Genomic DNA, 22,772 nt, shown 5'->3' with positions numbered 1-22,772 from the left:
TTGTTGTGGTGGTCCCAGATACCAGAGGTCTCTCAGGATAAACCCAAACCCTTCCCAGTTCTATGTCTGACATTTAAAGCAAGACTTTTCCATAATTATTGTTTGTCCCAGTTAATTTCCTCCCAAGAGAATAACCTCTCTCTCCCTGGGAGGGAGGCCTGCACCTTCATTTGTGCTGACTTTCAGTGAGATCAGTTTGTACTCTCAGGAGGATCGTTCACCCATCCATAGTCTGTAATAGGCTACATTCTCAATAGGAACAAATTACTGCAGATGCTGGAATCTCTCCTGAAGACAACAAATGTTGAGATCAATGTGGTCAGGCAGCATCCATGGAGATAGAAAGTAAGCGAATGTTTCGAGTCTATTTATGATATAGTTTGTGGGGGGGGGGGGGGGGGGGAGGAGCACACACACGGGGTCTGGAGGTAGTGGATGTAGATGGCCAAGAACAAAAGATGTTGATAGTACAGATTAAGTGATTAGAATCATTCTCACACACTCTGTCCTCATAATCTGAAGTATCAACATCGTTTATTCACCAGCTGTCTACACCCACCACCACCAGGCCCTGCGCTCTCTCCTCCTGCAACTACAGCATAAATGCCATCCCCTCCACACTTCATTTCAGCTCTGCTGAAGAGTCATCTAGACTCGAAATGTTAGCTTGCTCTCTGTCCATGGATGCTGCCTGAACTGCTGTGATCTCCAGCATTTGTTGTTTTCACTTACATTCTCAGTGACCCAGCCAACATTTATTCCTCAATAACTGCCTAATCATCACCTAGAGCAAATGACCTGGTTATTACTTAATCACTATTTATCGAATGTTTCTCTGCACTGATTGGCTGCCACGCTTCCTACACTGCAACAATCACTGCACTTCCAAGAGTACTTTGCTGACTATAAAGCACTTTGAAATATTCTGAGGTGTGAAAGGTGCCACATAAATGCAACTTGCTGTAGGCGGTCACAAACCACTAGTGGGAGCTTCAGTCCATCTAAAAACAACAAACCTTTCACAATTTTAAATAAACTTTCAAACTGTCATAGAGTCATAGAGATGTACAACATGGAAACAGACCCTTAGGTCCATGCCGACCAGATATCCCAACCCAATCTAGTCCCACCTGCCAACACCCGGCCCATATCCCTCCAAACCCTTCCTATTCATATACCCATCCAGATGCCTTTTAAATGTTGCAATTGTACCAGCCTCCACCACATCCTCTGGCAGCTCATTCCATACACGTATCACCCTCTGTGTGAAAAAGTTGCTCCTTAGGTCTCCTTTATTTCTTTCCCCTCTCAATGTAAACTTATGCCCTCTGGACCCTCCACCCCAGTGAAAAGACTTTGTCACTTTATCCTATCCATGCCCCTCATGATTTTATTCTTCACTATCCTATCTACCTGCGACTCCACTTTCAAGGAGCTATGAACCTTCAGCAACACTTCCCACGACCTTACCATTAAGTGTATCAGTCCTGCTAAGATTTGCTTTCGCAAAATGCAGCACCTCACATTTATCTAAATTAAACTCCATCTGCCACTCCTCAGCTGATTTGATTAAGATCCCATTGTAATCAGAGGTAACCTTCTTTGCTGTCCACTGCACCTCCAATTTTGGTGTCATCTGAAACTTGCTAACTATACCTCTTATGCTCGCATCCAAATCATTTATGTCAGTGATGAAAAATAATGGGCCTAACACTGATCCTTGTGGCACTCCACTGGTCACAGGCCTCCAGTCTGAAAACAACCCTCTATCACCACCCTCTGTCTTCTACTTTTGAGCCAGTTCTGTATCCAAATGGCTAGCTCTCCCTGTATTCCATGAGATCTAACCTTGCTAATCAGTCTCTCATGGGGAACCTTGTTGAAAGCCTTACTGAAGTCCATATAGATCACACCCACTGCTCTGCCCTCATCAATCCACATTGTTACTTCTTCAAAAAACTCAATCAAGTTTGTGAGACATGATTGTTGAGCAGGAAGAGGTTCTGTGAGGTGCCAGCTGGAAGGCTCATTGCCCTGAACATCAGTGTTAATGATTCAAGTGGCTGTCACCGAGAGGAGGCTTGGAGAGAGAGTCCAGTGCTTCCCCACACAGACTGAGGAAAGTATCCCCTTCTCTACTGCCCCCAGCACCAACCACCCAGTCTATCAGCTGCTTTTGGAAGGGGAGCTAAATAGAAGGTTGAGTCCCCTCCTGTTCTGTTTGTCCAGCAGAGAGTCTGCTCACCAAAACAACCAAACAAAGGTAATCCTAAAAATGCCTCCCTTGACTCAGGACCACTCGGGTTCAGGAAGGCCCCACCCTGCAGCAAACTCTGCTGTTACCTGATCTCACCTTGGACAGGTGTAGTAGAGGGGGCACAATTTACCTCAGTACCCCAGCGCTGAGGGAGAGGGGGATTAATGAGTGCAAAGTTGGACATATGGGGATCGGTCCTCCTGAGACCTATCTGATGGTTCTGTTGCAAATGGGTCTGAAAGGGTTAATACTGGGCAGTAGCATAAGCGCCACCCACCATTGCAATCTCTAATGAATTTGGAGGCAGAACAGTTTAGGGTCTTCAAGGAGTGAGACCCAATAACCAGTTCCTCCTTGAAGTCACTGTCATAACCTCCATTATATCAGAGAACACAGGAGAAACTCAGCAGGGCTGGCACCATCCATACAGAGAGAAACACAGTTAAAGCGCCAAGCCCAGTATGACGCTCCTTCAGAACTGTCCTGTCACATGCTGCCAAAACTGCTGAGTGTTCTCCAGCATTTTTCTGGTTAGCTCCCGGTTTCTAGAATCCACAGCACTTTTCTATTAAATTGTAACTAGTTGCTAACAAACAATATCTTATTAAATACAAAGGCCTCTTCTAGTGAGACCAGGAATCATAGAATCGCTACAGTACGGAAACAGGCCATTTGGCCCAACAAGTCCACACTAACCTTCCGAAGAGTAACCCACCCCGACCTATTCCCCTATCCTATTATTCTACATTTACCCTGACTAGTGCACCTAACCTACACATCCCTGAACTCTATGGATAATTTAGCATGGCCAATTCACCTAACCTGCACATCCCTGAACTCTATGGATAATTTAGCATGGCCAATTCACCTAACCTGCACATCTTTGGACTGTGGGAGGAAATCAGAGCACCTGGAGGAAACCCACGCACACGGGCAGAATGTGTAAACTCCATATAGACAGTTGTCTGAGGATGGAATTGAACCCAGGTCCCTGGTGCTGTGAGGCATCAGTGCTAACCACTGAGCCACCTTCTCCCACACTAGACCCTTCAGTGTCTGACCCTTAGAAAGGATGATGGCAGCAACCTTCATGATGAGCAGCAGCAGCTCATAAAGCAACGTGAGCTGGTCCTGCCCTTCCAAGAGAGACATTCCGGGAGAAGTAGAAAGAGTGAGGGCTTGAGGAAGGGGGAGGTTGGTAGGTGGTGGTGGGGGTGAATTTATTGTAAGAATTGTTGATGCATTTTCCTTATTGTGAGATTGACAGACCACGATGTTCCCTATCCTTCTTTTCAGAACTGATGAAAACCAACACAGAAAGTGGAGGCACCATCCAGGAACTGATCGTGAATGGGATCACATTCCTGGATACACGCACTGAGTTCTGGAGGCAACAGAAACCAATCTTCGCCCGAGAGCGTGAGCAGCGAATAAAGGCACAAAGCTGGAAAACCCAAAGGAAGCAAGCTGAGACAGAGCAAACAACCTTCATCCTCCAGCGTATGGAGGAGATCGACATGTGTATGTGAGAATGACAACTCCTGAAAAAGATCCTTCATTGTTGCAGTAGGAATTTTCACTAGAATGAATCTCCCACTACAGGCACCTGAGTAACATGTAATGTGGTCAGGTATATTAATCTCACTCTCTGCCAAATTGTTAGGACAGGGACAGCACAGGGGTTAGATACAGAGTAAAGCTCTCTCTACCCTGTCCCCACATCCTGGGACAGGGACAGCCCAGGGTTAGCTGCAGCATAAAGCTCCCTCTACACTGTCCCCATCAAACACTCCCATTTATCTGTGTTCTGAACCACCAAGTCCCAGGGGTGACCCACGCTCAGTGCCGAGTCAATAGGGTTAGTGATCAAAAGCTGGTGATTACTGCTTTAAAAGTCATGAGTGAGGCTGATGAGTGAGGATGGTATAAATGAATGATGTGTCTTGAGGCTCACTCACTTTCATTTTTGCCTTGTGTTTGCTCAGTGTTGGCTGATGGTTATCCTGAGGAATGTAAGACTAAGGCCATGGAATTGGTGCAAATTGTGAAAGAGTGGTCACAGAGAGAGGTTCCTAACAAGGCTGAATTCCTGGGAAACCTGTATAACACCATCGGGCTCGCCCAGGTTGAGCTGGGAGAATTTGAGGATGCTCTGACAAGTCATCAGAAAGACCTGCAAATTGCCAGGAAATTGTGAGTGTAATCCATTGCTTATTACTGCTTCCAAACCATCCAGATAGGCAAACAGTGAAGGATGGGACTGGAGGCGATTTAAACTTATGGGATTCTATTTACAGAGACACACATTACTAATGTGCAATTCCTAATGCGACTAGCAGTTTCCACCTGTATAGGAGCACAAGAGTATTCTCAGTCAATGATATCTTCCTGAATACAACAAAACACCCGATTAATGCACAATTAATAACAAGCTTGAAATCCCAACTCTGGAGTTGGGTTCAGTTTTCCACAAAACTGTACTGACACAGTGTCCCGCAGCAGAGGCCTACGCTTCCTCATGGTTTGTCTGATTTTGAAGGGGATGATGTAGCGACTGTTGGGCATTTCCTGAGGGATTGGAATGAGGGCATGGGAATGGGAGGAAAGGGGGAGGTAAAATCCAGTCTTCTTCATTACCATTGTGAGCCCTGCCAGAAAGTATTGAGTTGGAAGGGCAGGTTGAATCTCACAGTCTAGACTCAGAAAAAAATGTTGATCAGTTGATGGAACTGGGAGAGGGAAACTGATGCCAATAGTGATAGAACAAAAAAAAGGCTCCTTTTAGCAGGGACAAAAACATAAAATACATGCTGTTTCAAATCCTTCAATGGCTTTGCCTCTTCCTATCTCTCTAATCCATTGTGATTCCTTTGTGAATGTAGTTGTGTGTCCAACCCTCTGTCCCAGGACATGTGACTCAGTGATAAACTTTTTTTTCTGATGAAGTGCTGATAAAGTAGTTTTATTATGTGAAGGCATTGTATAAATGTTGCTGTTGACAGTGCTCAGTATGTCTTGCGGCTCTATACTGCCAGTGCAACAGCTGAATGCAAGTCGATGGTGGGCAGAAAACCAGAGGCTTCGGGATTGAGAGCAGGGCTGATCAAAAGACTGAAAGTACCTGCCTGACTCTGAGCCTGGTAATGAGGGTCAAATCCAGCAACTCAACCTGAACAATTGGACAGAATTAAGATAATTAAAAATAGCATTACAAAGAAGTACTTCCTCATCATTGTTTTTATAATTGTAAACAGTGACAACTTAGAAGCAAAATCAAGAGCCCTTGACAACATCGGCAGAGTGTATGCAAGGATCGGTGAATTTTCAAAGGCTGTGGAGACGTAAGTATAAGGCTTGGTGTTGAGATGCCCATAAGGATTAACTTGGAATCCCATCGACAGGTGTGTCTGGTTCCAAATTCTGAAGGTATTTTGCATGGGAACAGGATCTTGTACAGGGGGGGGTGGGTAAACTCCTACCTGACGCTTAGTCCTGGTACAAGATTTCCTATAATCATAGGTTGTATTCTAGTGAAGGTAGAAGGGTAGAGTCCATTATTATAAGCATCCTACGCACCTGACTTGAGTTTAAGGCTGTAGGGCAAAGGTACTGCAGTATCCAGAGAGCAAGGTATAGACGTGACACCAGATTTCCAGCTTATGTTGAAGCATGAGTGCCCTTGGCATTTTGGGGTAAAGCACTGAGTCCAACATTGATTTCTCACCCAACATACTTGTGTTTGGAATCTCATTGTGTGAATAGTTATCTACATATTGATAGGCAATTGCTGTGACCTGTTTCTGATGTGATGAAGAAGAATATCAATGAGAGATTTCTCACTCTCAAGTTCAGGGCTTCCCAAAGTGGAGATTGGGACCTCAAATGGGGTCATGAGTTGAATTTTAGGGTCTGGTGATATCTGCTATGAATATAGTAGTAGCTGTCCTCCTGTTTTTGCTCTCATCGCCCATCTAGCCAGTTCTCACTGAGGGATTAAGACAATTTCCAAGCATTGATTTGTGGTCACAATAGGAAAATGTTTGGGAAGCATTGGAATCCAACCATCCAGCATTAAATGATTAAAAAAAAAGATTTAAACAGATCCTTTTCTCTTTTATGTTGATGATTCCAGATTAAAAGGTGAAATCACTGCAGTCCTACTTTCTGATTAATGATGGTTTAACCTGAGGGTCACCATGCCTCAAGGAAGGGAAGAGGTTGAGAAGGAGAGTCCTTCACAGCAACCGCAGCTGGTGGGAATTGAAACCACAACAGGGGCATCACTCTGTATTACCAACCAGCCAGCCAACTGAGCTAACTGACTTCCATGGTCCAGGTTTGCTGTCACAGTAAATAGTGAAGCTGGAAGCAGAAAGTTGGAAAGCAACATTAATAAATGACATGAGAGAGAAACAGTCTAGCAGCTGCAGTGTAGGAAATATGAAGTTATCCATTTTTGGATGTCAAGAAAGAGCAAAGTATTTTCTCAATTGCGAGAAACCAGGAATAATAGGGAAGTAGAGAGATTTCAGGGTTTCTTTCAAGTGTGGAGTTTACTAAAAAACTGTTATCGAGTAAAAGAGATAATATAAGATTATTGGCCTAAACCTTAAGGGCAGTGGATTGCAAAGGGAGCAGAGACGGCTAAACGGAGATGAGGAAACAACTATTCCTCTCAGAGGAAATTCTTTGAAACTTCCTTCCTCAAAGGTAGTGGATGCAGAATCTTTAAATATTTCTAAAGCTGAGGTAGGGAGATTCTTAATGAGCAAGGGCTTGAAAGATTATCAAGGGATATGCAACAATGTAGAGTTGAGCTTAAAATCAGATGAGCCATGGTCTTAGTGAATGGTGGAGCGGGCTTGAAGGACTGAGCAGTATCCTTTTGCTCCATGTGTTTGTAAGGATGGAATTTGCTTTCACTTCTTTGAAACTCTGTGGAGACCCCATTTCACCTTACCTTTGAGTACTGCACCTCAGGAAGAACTACTGGTCTAGGAGTGGGACAGATTGACCAGAATGATCATGGGTCTCTGGTTATGAGTTTGCATTGATTAGGATGGTGTTTCCTTGAATATAGAAGATTGAGGGAACATCTAATTGAAGTGATGTAGATGATCAAAGGAAGTAATAGTTGTTGGTAGAGAGAAAATTTTTCCCCTGATGATGGGGGAGGGGATGTCCAGAAAGAGGGACAAAACATTAAAATTACAACCAGGTTATTCAGGGGTGATGTCATTAAACAATTCTTCATACAAAGAGGGGTGAAATCTGTAACTCTCTCCCTTTGAGGTTGAAGGACAGTTTGTTTGAGATGGAGGATGGTGGTCAGTTGGAAATTTCAGAACAGAGATTGATCGATTTTTTTGAGACAGGGTGTTGTGTTTCAAAACCAAAGAAAGGTCAATGAAATTAAGATTCAGATCAGGTAAGGTCTAATTAAATGGGGGACAAGCTTGAGGAGTTGAATAGCCTTCCTTTGTCTTTGTGTATTGGGGTGTTGGTGGTGGTCTAGTGGTAATGTCATTGAACCAGTAATGTTCAATGCTCTGAGGATAGGGTTCAAATCCTAGATGATTGAACTTAAGTTCAAAAACTAGCCTAATGACAACCTAGTGATTGTTATAAAAATCCACCTGGATCATTACTGCCCTTTAGGAAAGGAAATCTCTCATTGTTACCTGGTCTGGTCAACATATGATTCCAGGGACATAGCAATGTGGTTAACTCTTAACTGTCCTCTGGGCAATAGATGTTTGCCCAGCCAGCAACACCCGCCATCCAATAAATGAGCAGAACAAAACTAATAACTGTGGGATTCTAGTTTTCTTAAAAAGGCTGGGCTTATTGTTATCACTGGAGTAGACCATTATTCAGCTCCTCGAGCCTGTTTTGCTATTTACAGAGATCCTGCCTGATTTGTAACCTCACTCCATGTACTTGCCTTTGGTTCATGTCCCTTAATACCTTTGGTAACGAAACTTTACCTATCTCAGATTTAAAATTAACAACTGATCCAGTGTCCACTGAGATTTGTGGAAAGCATTCCAAACCTCTCCCACCCTTTGTATGTAGAAATGCTTCCTGACATCTCTCCTGAATGGTCTGGCCCTAATTCTCAGACTTTGATCCTCGTTCTAGAATCTCCAACCAATGGAAATCATTTATCTTTATCTACTCTGTCTTGTCCTGTTAATATCTTGAAGACTTCTATCAGATCACCCCTTAACCTTCTAAGTACATGAGGTCTCTTGCTATTGAGTTTGTGCACGTAAGTAGATTAACCATTGTGCCAGAACAGTGGTCTATGATTTTGTGTAGCACTTTAACATAGCAACTGGAAAATCCCAATATTGTGCTCCATGAATTGATCTCAGCTGGTGTGTAGAAATATTACTCAGCACTTTAGGCTACGAAAAGGCAAAATCAATCAGGATTCCATCACCCAATGATTCTGACCAAAAAGCATTTGGCTGTGTGGATCATCAGACAGGGCATGATGAGGCTTGGATGTGTTAACTGATTAACCTGAAAACACACATCATCTAGACTCAAGACAGAAAGAGAGCTAAGTAATTAGGAAACTCATTAAATGTCACCATTTATTGTGAGGGTTTTGAATACAAAAGTAGAAAACTTTTGCTTCGATCTTAATGGGGTCTGGTGAGACCACCTCTGAAGGATTGTGAACATTATTGGTTTCTGTATTGAAAGAAGGGCGTAAATGCATTGGAAGCAGTTCTGGGACGATTTACCAGACTAATACTTGGACTGGTTACTGTGAGGAATGTTGGACAGGCGAGGGAGTCTGCTGAAGTTTGGAAAAGTTGTTTAAGAAAAAAGTAGTTTTTGTTAAACAAAGGTAGTAAGGGATATGAACCAAAGGCAAGTACATGGAGTGAGGTTATAGATCAGCCATGATCTCTATAAATAGTGAAATGGATGATGATACAATGTCTTTAAGAAGTATATTTTGTCGTGGATCTTTTATGAAAAGTGGTTGAGACAGAGGTGTTGAGGGGCTGTTCCAATCCAATAAAGTAAACAGCTTGTGAGGGTGTGGGTTTTTTATAAATAGAAACAGCATGAATGGGTGGAGTCAGGCTCCCACAGAACCAGGTTTTCATTTAACTTTCGGTAGTTGTTGGGGTTATGAAGCTGTCATAGATCTCTCCCTGCTACAGCAAAAGGCTTGAGCTCTCTTTCTCTGCCAGAATTTTTTTCTTCATGTTCTTTCCTCCTGGATTAGAGACACATTGCATGTGAGACAATCTGTTTTACTGAATTTGCCTTTACCAATGCTGTCTTTATGGGATGTTACTGTAATGGAATAGTTGCTGTTTAGTAACTAAGTAATCTGTTATGGTTAAGTTTTCCACTAGAGTTAAAGTTATACTAACCCTTCTTTCTTGTGTTTACATTATAACTGTAGATGAAGAATAAAGTCTGTTTTGCTTAAAGACAAGTAGTGTGACCAATCAAATTACATGTAGAACGCAGCACCTTATATTTGCCTTTAAATAAGATAAAAGTGAGGATCTCGGCTATCTCGTTGACATATTTAAAGGGGGTTTGGTCTGGTCCAAAACAGACATGATTTGATTGAAAGATGTAAGATCCTTAGAAGTAAATGAGGAAAGGATATTTCATTTTATGAAGAATTGAGGACTAGCGGTCACTGTTGAAAGATTAGGAGCAGCCCATTTAAGAAATTAGGCAAAAAAAATCCCTGACAATCTTTGAAACTCTCTTCCTGATAGGGCATCAGAAGTAAAGTCTCTGAATATTTTTCAGTCCAAGGGAGATAGGTTCTTCTTATGTGAGGAGTTGAAAGGTTATCAGGGGCATGTGAAAATGTGGGGTAATTGAATCAGCCATGATTTTATTAAATGGTGGAGCAGACTCAAACAGAAGAATGGCCAGCCCTTGTTCATATATTCATATATAGAACCAGAGCCAATGAGGAGAGTGCCCCAGTTTCCTTGACTGAGAGCACCTACCCAGGGGAGACTAAAGGCTAAAATTTGAACCTTTTCTAGTCTCTGTAGCTGAGTACCACAATCTGCTAGTTCCAACACACACAGGGAAATTCTGTGTGGTTTCTTTATGTTTCTGTGTCAGGCGAAGCAGCATTAACTGAGTCACTGATTGTTGTTAATTTTACCAAATTAAAAATTATCCCTTTAAAATTTCCTGCTTTTGGGAAACTGCATCATTTTATTTGGGATTTTGACAGTTGGTCAGAGAAGGAACCTCTAACGAAAACCCACCTTGAACGTACTTGGCTCTTCCATGAGATTGGGCGATGCCACCTGGAACTCGGCAACAATGTGGAAGCTCGAGATTATGGTCTGAAGGCTTTGGCATCGGCGCAAAAGACGGGAGATGAAGAGTGGAAAATGAACGCCAATGTACTTGTGGCACAGGCTGAACGTAAGATGGAATATTTTGCAAAGTCTTTCCCAAAATCAAACTCATGATAAATCCTCCCATATTCATCCAGTTTGGACATAAATGTAGCTTTAAATTTCTATTTATTGTCACTTTCCATAGTTTGTACTAAAAATGAGGTATGCCATTACAATTAAAAAAATCCATTTGGGATGATGAGTTTATAAATTTCATGTTTATAAATTTCATCATCTGGGATGTTGCAGAATTTTGAGGAGCTTGGTTCTAGGTTTCTGGTTTGAATATCTTTCTAACAGAAACTAGCTGAGTTCACACACATAGAAAGAGTAAGTCACTGCCTGAGGCATCCTAGAATGTCCTGTCAGAACTTTATTTGCCTGTCGGAGAATTGAAGACTATATTATGAAGCTAACATTAATTCTGGTGGGAAATGTACAAAATTTCAAGAGTTTTGATACAAGAGTTCATTGATCACCTCAGGCTCACTATCTAAGATTACCTTGTATATTTGGTCACTGCTCGAGCTTTGCGTTGGATACAATACTATCGAGAATGACCAAATGTGACAGATGGCTGGAGTCAGTGTCCTTTTGAACAGCATTTTTTTTAACACACTCAAGCCCCCTGCACATCCATAAAATTGAAATCCGGTTCTTGGAGGTTCCAGCTCTCTGCTGTGCAAAGCCAGTAGAGTTAAATCCAAGAGCTTCCAATCAGAGGAGCAAGAATATTAAAGGAAACACCCTCATGTGCTTGTCTGATGTACTTGGTGATGCAGTTCTGACTCAGTAGACAAAAAGGACACATGCTTCATCCCAGGACTGCAGAGGAAAATAACAGGAAGAAAATTCACACAATCCACAAACTTTCACTATTTTTTATTCTTCCAGTTAAACAAAGCAAACTTCAGACGGCAGTTACATTCTTTGAACAGGCATTGAGCAAAGCCAGGCTGCTGAATGATGAGCCAGCACAGGAGGCAATCTCAAATGTGAGTAACTCCTGTTTAATCCATGTGGTGTTTCATTGTTGCTACTTTCGGGTGGTTCGGAGGTACAGGGTCCCTGCCGATTTAGCAAAAACGGGAAAGACCCAGGCACTGACTCTGTTCAAATTGGCAGCTGCTGGATAATTCAGGGCAGATTCACCATCCTCTGAGTTTCACTGAAATGTTTGAAGTGTTGCCAACTTTAATCACAGCTCCGTTCAGCCTGTGTGTCCCTTGATATAATCCAGATACTGTAATGCACTGTCCAATCCGCTTCCTCCTCAAATCCCACTGCATCAAACTGACAGACATTTTCTTAAATAGAACATAGAACATTACTATGCAGTATAGGCCCTTTGGCCCTCGATGTAGCACTAACCTGTGGAACCAGTCTGAAGCCCATCTAACCTACACTATTCCATTCTCATCCATATGCCTAACCAATGACCATTTAAATGCCCTTAAGGTTGGAAAGTCTTCTACTGTTGCAGTAGTGTGTTCCACGCCCTTACTACTCTCAGAGTAAAGAACATCTGTCCTAAATCTATCACCCCTCAATTTAAAGCTATGTCCCTTGTGCTAGCCATTACCATCAGAGGAAAAAGGCTCTCACTGTCCACCCTATCTGACCCTCTGATTATTTTATATGCCTCAATTAAGTCACCTCTCAACCTTCTTCTCTCTAACAAAACAGCCTCAAGTCCCTCAACCTTTCCTTGTAAGACCTTCCCTCCATACCAGGCAACATCCTAGTAAATCTCCTCTGAACCCTTTCCAAAACTTCCACATCCTTCCTATAATGCGGTGACCAGAACTCCAAATGTGGCCACACCAGAGTTTTGTGCAGCTGCAGTATGATCTCATGGTTCCAAAACTCAATCTCGCTACCAATAAAGCCTAACACATCGTATGCATCTTAACAACCATATCAACCTGGGAGGCAATTTTCAAGGATCTATGCACCTGGACATCGTGATCTCTCTGCTCATCTACACTACCAAGAATCTTACCATTAGCCCAGTACTCTGTATTCCTGTTACTCCTTCCAAAGTGAATCACCTCACACTTTTCCGCATTAAACTCCATTTGCCACCTTTCAGCCCAGCTCTGCAGCTTATCTATGTATCTCTGTAACCTACAACATCCTTTGTCACTATCCCCAACTATACCGACCTTTGTGTCATCTGCAAATTTACTAACCCATCCTTCTATGCCCTCATCCAGGTCATTTATAAAAATGACAAACAAGAGTGGACCCAAACCAGATCCTTGCAGTACATCACTAGTAACTGAACTTCAGGAAAAATATTTCCCATCAACCATCACACAGGGTTGTTTCTACTTCCCTTCTTGAACAAGGGGACAACATTTGCTATCCTCCAGTCTTCTGGCACTATTCCTGTAGACAATTCAAGAATAAACCAAAATGTCCAGCAGAAACATTGACCAAATATAGCTCAAAAGACAAGAGAAAATAGTGTAAAATTAAAGGAAGAGCCCTGTAATGCTACTAAAACAAGTTGTAAGCCTGAAGATTGGAAAGAATTTAGATTTAAGCAAAAGATGTTCAAGAAGTGGAAAAGATAAAAGAGAATTTAAGAGTAAACTACTCACTGTGTGAAGAAAGTTTCTCCTCATGACACCATTGATGCCCTTGTTATTGATCTCATCTGAGTATTGCTTGGTTCTCGGCCCTTCCACTAACTGAAGCAGTTTCTCCCTGTCTACTGTCTCTGGACTCTTCATGGGTTTGAACACTTGATTGAATCTCCTCTCAACCTTCTTCTCTCTAATGAGAAGGGCCTCAGTTTCTCTGGACTAGCCACAAATTTGTTTCAGTAACTACTTTTCTAAATAATTTCTGCACCCTCTGAAATTTAGATCTTTTTATCAATTACCTCCTTTCATTATTTCAAAGAAGATGTTACTACTTCACAATTCTCTCCATCAGAATTCATTTATTTATGCCTCCAGCCTGTTCTGTGTTCTGTCGAAATATGTTACTATCCTCCTCACAATTCACAATACTTCTGAGCTGTTAGTATTTTGAAACTTGAAATGATGCCATGTACAGCTAAGTCCAAATCATTAATATATCCCAGAAGAAACAATGGTCCCCCAGCTCCTGGGGACCTCTCCTGTATTTTTTTCATTCATTCATTGGATGTGGGCATCACTGGCTGGGCCAGCATTTATAGCCCAGAGGGCAATTAAAAGTCAACCACATTGCTGTGGGTCTGGAGTCACATGTAGGCCAAACCGGGTAAGGGTGACAATTTTCTTCCCTAAAGGACATTACAGAATCAGATGGGACTTTTCCTGACAATCGATTCATGATAGAACATAGAACATTACAGCGCAGTACAGACCCTCGATGTTCCACCGACCTTTCATATCAATCTGAAGCCCATCTAACCTACACTATTCCATGTACGTCCATATGCTTGTCCAATAACAACTTAAACGTACTTAAAGTTGGTATCATCATTTGACTCTTAATCAGATTTTTATTGAATTCAAATTCCTCCATCTCCCATGGTAGGATTCAAATCTAGGCCCCCAGAACATTATCTGGGTCTCTGGGTTATCGGTCTAGTGATAATATCACGAGGCCATTGCCTAGACTGAACTGCTTACCCAAACTACTTCATATTCAGCTATCATTGTCGCTTTTATTTCATGAGTTCTAAATTTGCTGACAAGCTGGTCTTTTTGCACATTATTGAACACCTTTTTCAAGTCCATTTATACCACAGCAACTGCACTATCCTCACCAATCCAACACTTCATGAAAGAATTCAACCAACTAAGCTGAATAAGGTTTATCTTTAATATTCTGTTCTGCTTTTCCTTATTTGTTTTTGATTTGTCCAGATGACTGTTCATTTTGTCCCAAATTATAATTTCTAAAAGCTTTCCCATCACAGAGGTAAAACTGACTGGCATGTGGTTGTTGGTTTTATTCTTGTGTTCTTGTTTGAATAAGGTGTAACCTCAGTAATTCTCCAGCACTCTGGTACCACTCTGGGTGCTCTATGAGGAGAATTGGAAAACTTTGAAAAATGCACTTACCAAACACACTCCCACCATTCCCTTATCCTCTAGTTTCCTCTCTCAGTAACATTGGGTACATCTCATCTGGCCCGATTTTAAATATATGCAGCCTTTCTAATACCCTACTTCATCTGTTTTAGCCCATCCAGTGTTTCAACTGTTTCCTTTTTGGCAACTTCTTCTCCATTGTGTAGTGATTGGAACAGTCGTCCAGGTGGAGCTCATAGAATATGAGTTCCCTGATTGGAGCTGTTCATCCAGTCCAACAGGGAGCCCTGGCTGACAGAAATGAACAGGAGTGTCAAGGTTCTGGTCACTGTAGGAGCTGGCTGTGAGGGAGCTGGGTCAGTGTCATGTACAGCGTAAATAAAGGGGGACTTAATGGCAGGATACAGATCTTGTGTGATGTTATTGGAACTTGGTAAATGCAGCTGCAAAGTCTTTATTCAGTATCATGGCCATGCTGTCTGCCTTCTGCAATGATCCCGTTTTGGTCATTAATCAGCCCTTTTGTGACCATTTTATTATGCATATCTTTAAGGAAGATGTTTGAATCTGTTTTAATGACTGCTGCCTGTCTCCTTTCATCCCACTATCCCCCAACCAAGTGGTACTGAGCTTAATTGTGCCACTGCAACAGCTACCTATCTCTGATCGAGCAACCAGTACCAAGCTGGGCATAAACGCCAGGACTTGCTCTTTCATTATTATTTAATGTTTTGTAATCTGACCATATGAGAAACTGTTGCACATTTGTGTCTGTAAGTCTCATTAACAATGCACTGGTTCCACCACAGGCCCTGAAAGATAATAAAAGGCAGATCGAGCAGGCCGAGCAGTTGAAACAGAGGGAGATTGAGCAGCTACATGAGAAACAGAGAGCCCACCGGCTGAAACGTAAGAAATCTAGATGTGCCTTGTTGCATTCCCTTGAAAACACCAAACGCACATTTCCTGGCGGTTCATTCAATTATCTATACACAGGCTGGATGAAGTTATACCAAGGCTTTTACTTTGTGCTTTACCTTGAGATCAAATTGAAGTTATTTATTACTATTTATTTATATTCCAGCCAGCAGTAACTGCAGTGGAATAACAGTGTTTGCATAGTATGTATGGAGATGGTAACATAGTGGTAATATTACTGAGTGGTTATTCAATGGCCCAGCTGATGCTCTGAGGAGGTGGGTTCAAATCCTATCCCAGTAGCTGCTGGGCTTTAAATTCAATCAATATACCTGGAAGTGAAAATGATGGTGGCCATGAAACTATCATTGATTTGATGCTTTAACAAAAGACATCTGGTTCACTAATTTCCTTAGGGAGTGAAATCTACCGTCCCTACCTGGCCTGGCCTATGTGTGACTCCACACCACTGAGGAGACTGACTCTTGACTGTCCTTTGAAATGGCCAAGCTGCCCATTTCAAGGGCAGTTAGGGATGGGTAAAATTGCCATATTTGTCAATGATGCCCATATCCCATGGAGTAAGTCAAGGATGTTGAAGATATTTATGAAGATTACTATATCCTTTCCTATTTATTTATTCTTCTTCTCAGTGACGTAGCTCTCCGTAGATCACCTGCTAAGATTTCAAAGATCCCTAAAACCTTGATATCTGCTCTCTGAGAATTACATACCGAGATTGAAAACTCAGACATTTCAGTTGAGAGCTCACCAATTTTTATTTTCCTGTATCTGATTTTCTTATTCATGAAACTGAGCAACAAAAAGCAAAGTGTTTTGTGTAATTCAACATCCTCGATTCCTGCAGGTTCGATTACGTCAAGCTCCTGATTACTGTCCCCAGCATGGTGCTATAATCTGACATCAGAACAGCAGGCCCATTGTGTGGCATTTTAAAGACACGAGATACTGTCATTGATAGTTGTGAAAATAAAGGTGACAGACACATGTTCAAATTAGATTCTTCTGGACTGGGAGAACATATGATGGAGATCATAATGGAGCAAACTCTGTTGGTATAACAAAAGGATGGTCAGAATCTGATTCAAATCTCTTACCAACCTAGACGTTCTGTCTTCAGTGATGACCACAGGAGTTTGGTATCTTTAATCATGAACTTATTTTCTTTGTCCTTGATTGTCTGCACTAACTTTCGGGCTATTTTTCTTGGGCATAGTTCTGGTAACAGTTGACCTCATATACTGAATGTGGGTGTGAAATGTTCCCACGTTTTGGATGGTCAGGATTATGACCTCAATATTAACACTGTGGTCTTGATGGACAGGGCAGAGATGAATTGTTACAGAATGGGTTTGACTAGCTGGAAAGCAGATAACCGTCCTGTTCTCTGTTCAGCAACTGAATACCAGGAAACTCAAGCCAGTGATATTATGTATCAAGTCTCCACTCAGGATGTTCCCAGAGTGATGCAACCGTGTCATAGCACTGCACCTTGTATTTTGCCACATTGTGCATTGATTCTCTATTCAGCCTCGTCAGCTCACAAGCTTTTTTCTGACTTTGTAACACAATATAACTCTAGTACTTTTCCTCTAAGTCACATCTCTTCCATAACTGCAACTGCAGTTGTGTATATTGACTCTTTTTGTACTCAAGACTCTGAACATTGATTAGTAAACAGAAAATAAGTAATAATGAAGGATTTGCAATCACAGCTCAGGCAGGATTAATTTCTGTGATTTGCAGACACCAGCGTAATAAACAAAAGTAAGAATCTGATTGTTTTTTTTCAATGTCCTTCCTCAGAATCTTGCTTCTGAATACCAAGGTTGAATATATCAAAATAAAGTAATGGGACGAACGAGGGCCACCAAGATGCTGGGTTTGATTTTGTGAGGAGCAAAATTGAAAAGTAGTTATGTGAAACTTCCTTTGAACCTAGTTCAACCACATTTACTGTGCACTGTTCCTGTCTCTGTGTTGCAGAAATTAGTGTCAAGTTGCAGGAACTGCTATAAAAGACTGAGATGAAAAGATGTTTCTTCCATCAGACAGTTATGGAGTTTCAGAAATCTCTATTATAGTAACCTATGGATGCTTGTTTTCTTAAACATATCAAAACTGACATCAATGATTGTGACCAATCTTTCGCCTTTAAGGGAATCAAGGAACATGAGGATAATATGAGAAAGTAAAGTAAGTGTTGAAGATTGGCTTTGCTGTTATTGAATATTGGAGTGTCTTAGAGAGACCACATGACCTACTCCTGCTACTCCTTACTTAGTCATTAAAAACAATGCAGAGACACTGGAGAAGATGCAAAGATGATGCACAAAGATAATACCAGACAGATAAGCTGTTGTCGGGTACATTAGGGACATCTAAGTGACTCTTGCATAGGCACATGGAAGTTAGTAAAATGAAGAGTTTGTCCTTAGTCTGATCTTAGAGTAAGATAAAAGGCTGGCATAACATCAAAGGCTGAAGGGCCTGTACTATGCTGTACTGTTCTATGTTCTGTAACTTTAAGAAAGGCTGAACAAGCTGGAGCTCTTTTCTCTCAGGAAGGGAAGGCTAAGGGGTGTCAAGAGAGGTTATGAATATTATGAAGGGGTTAAATAAGGTGGATGCAGAATAGATGTTTCAATCTGGGGAACACCAACAAGAGCCATCAGTGGAAGAAATGAATCCAAGAAGGATTTCAGAGCAAACTTTCTTTTTGTTTATACAAGAGGTAAGAGTATCGCTGCCTAGGACAGCATTTATTTCCAATCCGTAATCGTATTTGAGAAGATGATAACAAGCTGCCTACTTGAGCTACTTGAACAGTGCTGTTAGATATGTAGGATGTGGAGATACCGGTTTTGGACTGGGGTGAACAAAATCAGGAGTCACAGATTATAGTCCAACAGTTTCATTTGATATCACCAACTTTCAGAGCGCTGCCCCTTTGTCAGGTGGAGTGAAGAGAAGCACACAGGCACAGAATTTACAGATAAAGGAGCAGCTCTCTGAAAACTTGTGATCTCAAATAAACATGTTGGATTATAATCTGGCATCATGTGACTTCTGACATTTGGTAAATAGTTCCAGGATTTTGACCTAGGAACTGGATGGCTTGCTGATCAATTGGGGCTTGCTTTGTTCCTGATGGTTTTGAGCTTCTTGAGTGTTGGAACTACACTCAGCCAAGGCAAGGGAAGCGTATTGCATATCACTCCTGACTTGCACCTCGTTGGAACTACACTTTGCTCAGTGCGTGATGAGAATGTCAAATTTGCTGTCAGATGGAGCATTGTGATTGGTGCATTTAAAGGACGGCTAGATGTTTACAGATAAAAGTACAGAGGAAATGTTAATAGTATGTGACCAAGTAGAGTGAGATTAGCGTGAACCATAAACACTGGAACAGGTGAGTTATTCCGAATGGCCTGTTTCTGGATTGAAAATGTAAAATTAACTCTCTATTCGAATGAGTAACATTTTTAACCTCTGCATTTTACTACTGTAGTTGGACCGCTGGTTGTTGATCATGTGAGGACTAAGAAAAAGAAACATACCGGTAGGTTCTTCATGTAGACAACCTGTACTCTGTCACAGGGACATCTGCTCATTCACATCACCACCACAACTCACCCCCCCCCCACCCCATGCATTTTAATTAACCCCCTGCTGAAAGATGGCTCACAAGGAATGGTTGTCATTATAATCCATTCAACAGTAGAAAATGAGATGACAGACAAATCAGACAGATATTTTGCATCAGTCTTCACTGCAGAGGGTACAGCTAGCATTGTAGAAATAACTGTCAGTCAGGAGTTGAAAGGGAGGGAGGAACTGAAAAAAATTACAATTACCAAGGAAATTGAATAGAGCAAATTGTTAGACACAAGAGTTGGCAAGTCCCCAGGTCCTGATGGATTTCATCCCAGAGTCTTAAAAGAAGTAGACAATGAAATAGTTGATACGTTGGTTTACATTTTCCAAAGTTCATTAGATTCAGTGAAGATTCCTTTAGATTGGAAAAGTTTTAATGTAACTCTTTAGTTCAAAAGGAGAGGGAAGCAGGAAGCAGGAAACTATAGGTCAGTTATCTTAACCTCTGCCATAGGGAAATGTTAGAAGCTATTATTAACAATGTTATAACGGACACTTGGATAAGTTCAAGGTAATCAGGCAGAACTAAATGGATTCATCAAAGGGAAATCATGTTTAACTAATTTTCCAGAATTCTATGAAGAAGGAAGTTGTGCTGTAGGTAAAGGGGAACCAGTAGATGTATTGTACTTAGATTTCCAGAGAACATTTGATAAGGTTCCACAGCCAGGGTCGCTGCAAATAATAAAAACTTATTGTGTTTGGAGTAACGTAGTGACACAGAGAGATGATTGGCTGGATTACAGGAAGCAGAGAGGAGGAATAAATGGGTCATTTTCAGGTTGTTGGATGTCCCAAATGGTGTACCGCAGGGGTCAGTGCTGGGACCTCAGCTCTTCACAATTTATGGAAACAATCTGGATGATGGGATCGAAGGTGCAGGAACTCTTCCTAATGACACAAAAATAGGTAGGAAAATGGGTTGTGAAGAGAATATAAGCATCCTACAAAGGGAAACAGATAGATTCAGTGAGTGAGCGAAGATTTGACAAATGGAGTGCAAGGTGGAAAAGTGTGAAATAGTCCATTTTGGCACAATGAATAAAAAAGAAATATATATTATACATCATCTAAATGGTGAGAGATTGTAGAGCTCAGAGAAGCAGAGGGATCTGGATGTCCTAGTGCATGAATCACGGAAGGTTAGTCTGCAGGTGGAGCAAGTAATCAAGAAAGCTAACAGAATTTGATGGTTTATTATGAGAGGACTTGATGCAGGAGTAGGGAGGTTATGCTGTGGTTATACAGGGCATTGGTGAGACTCCATCTGGAGTCCTGTGTACAGAACGAGTCACTACTAGTGATGCTAATGCTTTGGAAGCAATTCAGGGAAGGTTTATTCATCTAATCCCAGGAATGAGTGGATTGCCTTCTCAGGCAATGTTAGGCAGGGCTGGGCCTGTATCCTCCGGAATTTAGAACAGTCAGGGATGATATAAACACATAAGATATTGAGGGGATATGCCTGGGTGAATGTAGAAAGGATGTTTTCTCTTATAGGAGAATCTGGAGGTCACAGGGGTCATAGTTTGAAGATAGAGTGGGATGCCCATTTACTTTCCTCTCTGAGAATTGTGCATGTTTGGAATTCCCTTTCTCAAAAGGCAGTGGGTGCAGACTCTTTAAATATTTATGAGGCAGAGTTAGATAGAATCTTGATGATCGAGGAGATGAAAGATTATTAGGGATATGCAACAATGTAGAGTTGAGCTTAAAATCAGATCAACCATAAACTTACTGAATGATGGAGCAGGCTTGGAGGGCTCAGTGGTCTACCCTTGTTCCTTGTTCATATGTTCATTTCCATCCCTTGGACTCTGGTCATTCCAAGCCGTTGGACCAGTACATACACATCACCTTTAACAATTATTGTGAAGGTACTACCTGTCTGTATATCAAACTGGAGTGTAATATTCTCATTCATATTGGCTGATGGGCACTTCAACGCCACTTACCCACACTCTCCCCGTATCCCTTAATTCCTTGTAAGGATGGTGAACAGGAGGAGGAGGTTTGGTGAGTTTAACCCTTCAGTATCTCAAGGCTCCTATAACAATAATAGGATCCCTCCCATCACGCTAATTGAGATCCACTGACTCAGCACAGAACAGGCATAAACCCAGCAGTACCCTGGACTCAATGGTTTGACCGTCTGTTGGATCAAGTCCTGGGGCTGCGATGGAGCTTTGCAACTGAGCCAACCCTGGCTCAACAACTCAATCATGAAGACTGGAGAACAGTCAAGCCCGATCAAGGTGGCTGTGATGAGGAAAGTGCTGTGGTCAGTCCATTAGAGAAAAGATTAAATGTAGCACCCTTGCTTCTTCCTGGCTCCCCAGTTGGTTGTTGCAAACAGTCCCTGGAGATGGGTTCCTGGACTGCAGCCTGCAATACATGTTGATGTCGGTGCAGTATATATCCCGGAGAGAATGAATGCGGCTCATGTGACTGTGGAATTTCTGTAACCTGCCATCTTCCCACTGCAGCCTTCTCAACTGAGGAGCCCTCTTCTCTGGAAGCTGAAGATATCACTGATTCCACCCTCCGCCATCAGGGTAGGTAATCAGACCTCTGTGCAGTTCCTGTCTAGTCAAGCCTTTGTACAGTCTCTTCTGAATCAGGATTGGTGTGCTATGCTATGCCTTTATCTGACCCTTTAAATTTGGACCATTTCCCTCTCCTCCTTTCCTGTTATTTACACTACTGAATCCCAAAACCTCAATTTCCATATTTGGGATGAGGCATAGATGAAATGATAATTATTGGCTAAACTAATATTTGGGCGAAAAGTAAATATGGATATAAGTTACGACAAAGAATCCTGAGCGACCCGGAAAGATATTGTTTTTAGCGCTATATTTGGGGTATATTGGTTTAAAGTAGGATGTTTTTAACGGAGAGGCGATGTTTGGATTTCAGCTTACCAGACCAAAAGAAGCTTCAAAGCATTTACATTTTTAAAGATAATCTTTGACAATTATATTCAAACATGATCGATGTGTCCAAATGAGATGCACAACATAGTGCAGCCATCTCTTTTGCCCTTGTCACACGCCTTTCCCTGCCGTTCCTGCTGTTCGGAGGATCAATGTGGATTCGATGGGCTGAATGGCCTGCTTCCACACTGTAGAAATTCTACTAGATAAGTGTAATGACTGCATTCCATCTGCATGGACTGACCTGGGGTGAGGGTGTAAAATTATTCTTGTGTCCAAATGAACAATAGGCCAGCATGGGGAAGCCAGCCCAGTCCATTATACAACAGGCTGTCAAATGTGGAACTGCTGGACACAAATGTATGTGCCGGCGTTATACAGAATCCCATCTGTGGATTAGAAGGTAGCAGCATTTCCAACAAAAGCAGCTATCAAAATAGTATTTTTGTCAAGAGGAACCAGTGATTAGGATTTTCATAAAGTATTGAGGTGACGCTTTGTTGATTGAGCAGAATTATTTAACCTGATGTTTTCCTGCAAT

The 22,772-nt window shown here is 41.8% G+C and overlaps 1 protein-coding gene across 1 annotated transcript in view; it reads left to right on the top strand.

The window, feature by feature from the left end:
* odad4 (outer dynein arm docking complex subunit 4) overlaps positions 1–22,772 on the top strand; it is an 81,097-nt gene that overhangs the window by 9,272 nt on the left and 49,053 nt on the right. Inside the window, exons 6-11 of the mRNA XM_060848758.1 lie at positions 3,554–3,778; positions 4,243–4,450; positions 5,512–5,598; positions 10,494–10,690; positions 11,560–11,660; positions 15,509–15,608. Coding sequence (XP_060704741.1) covers positions 3,554–3,778; positions 4,243–4,450; positions 5,512–5,598; positions 10,494–10,690; positions 11,560–11,660; positions 15,509–15,608 — 918 coding nt within the window. The remainder of the gene's footprint in view (positions 1–3,553; positions 3,779–4,242; positions 4,451–5,511; positions 5,599–10,493; positions 10,691–11,559; positions 11,661–15,508; positions 15,609–22,772) is intronic.

The sequence above is a fragment of the Hemiscyllium ocellatum genome, chromosome 32 (genome assembly GCF_020745735.1).
Source record: "Hemiscyllium ocellatum isolate sHemOce1 chromosome 32, sHemOce1.pat.X.cur, whole genome shotgun sequence".
In the NCBI taxonomy this organism is placed as follows: Eukaryota; Metazoa; Chordata; class Chondrichthyes; order Orectolobiformes; family Hemiscylliidae; genus Hemiscyllium; species Hemiscyllium ocellatum.
The sequence above is the reverse complement of the archived record's forward strand: the minus strand, read 5'-3'. Positions and strand labels throughout refer to the sequence as shown.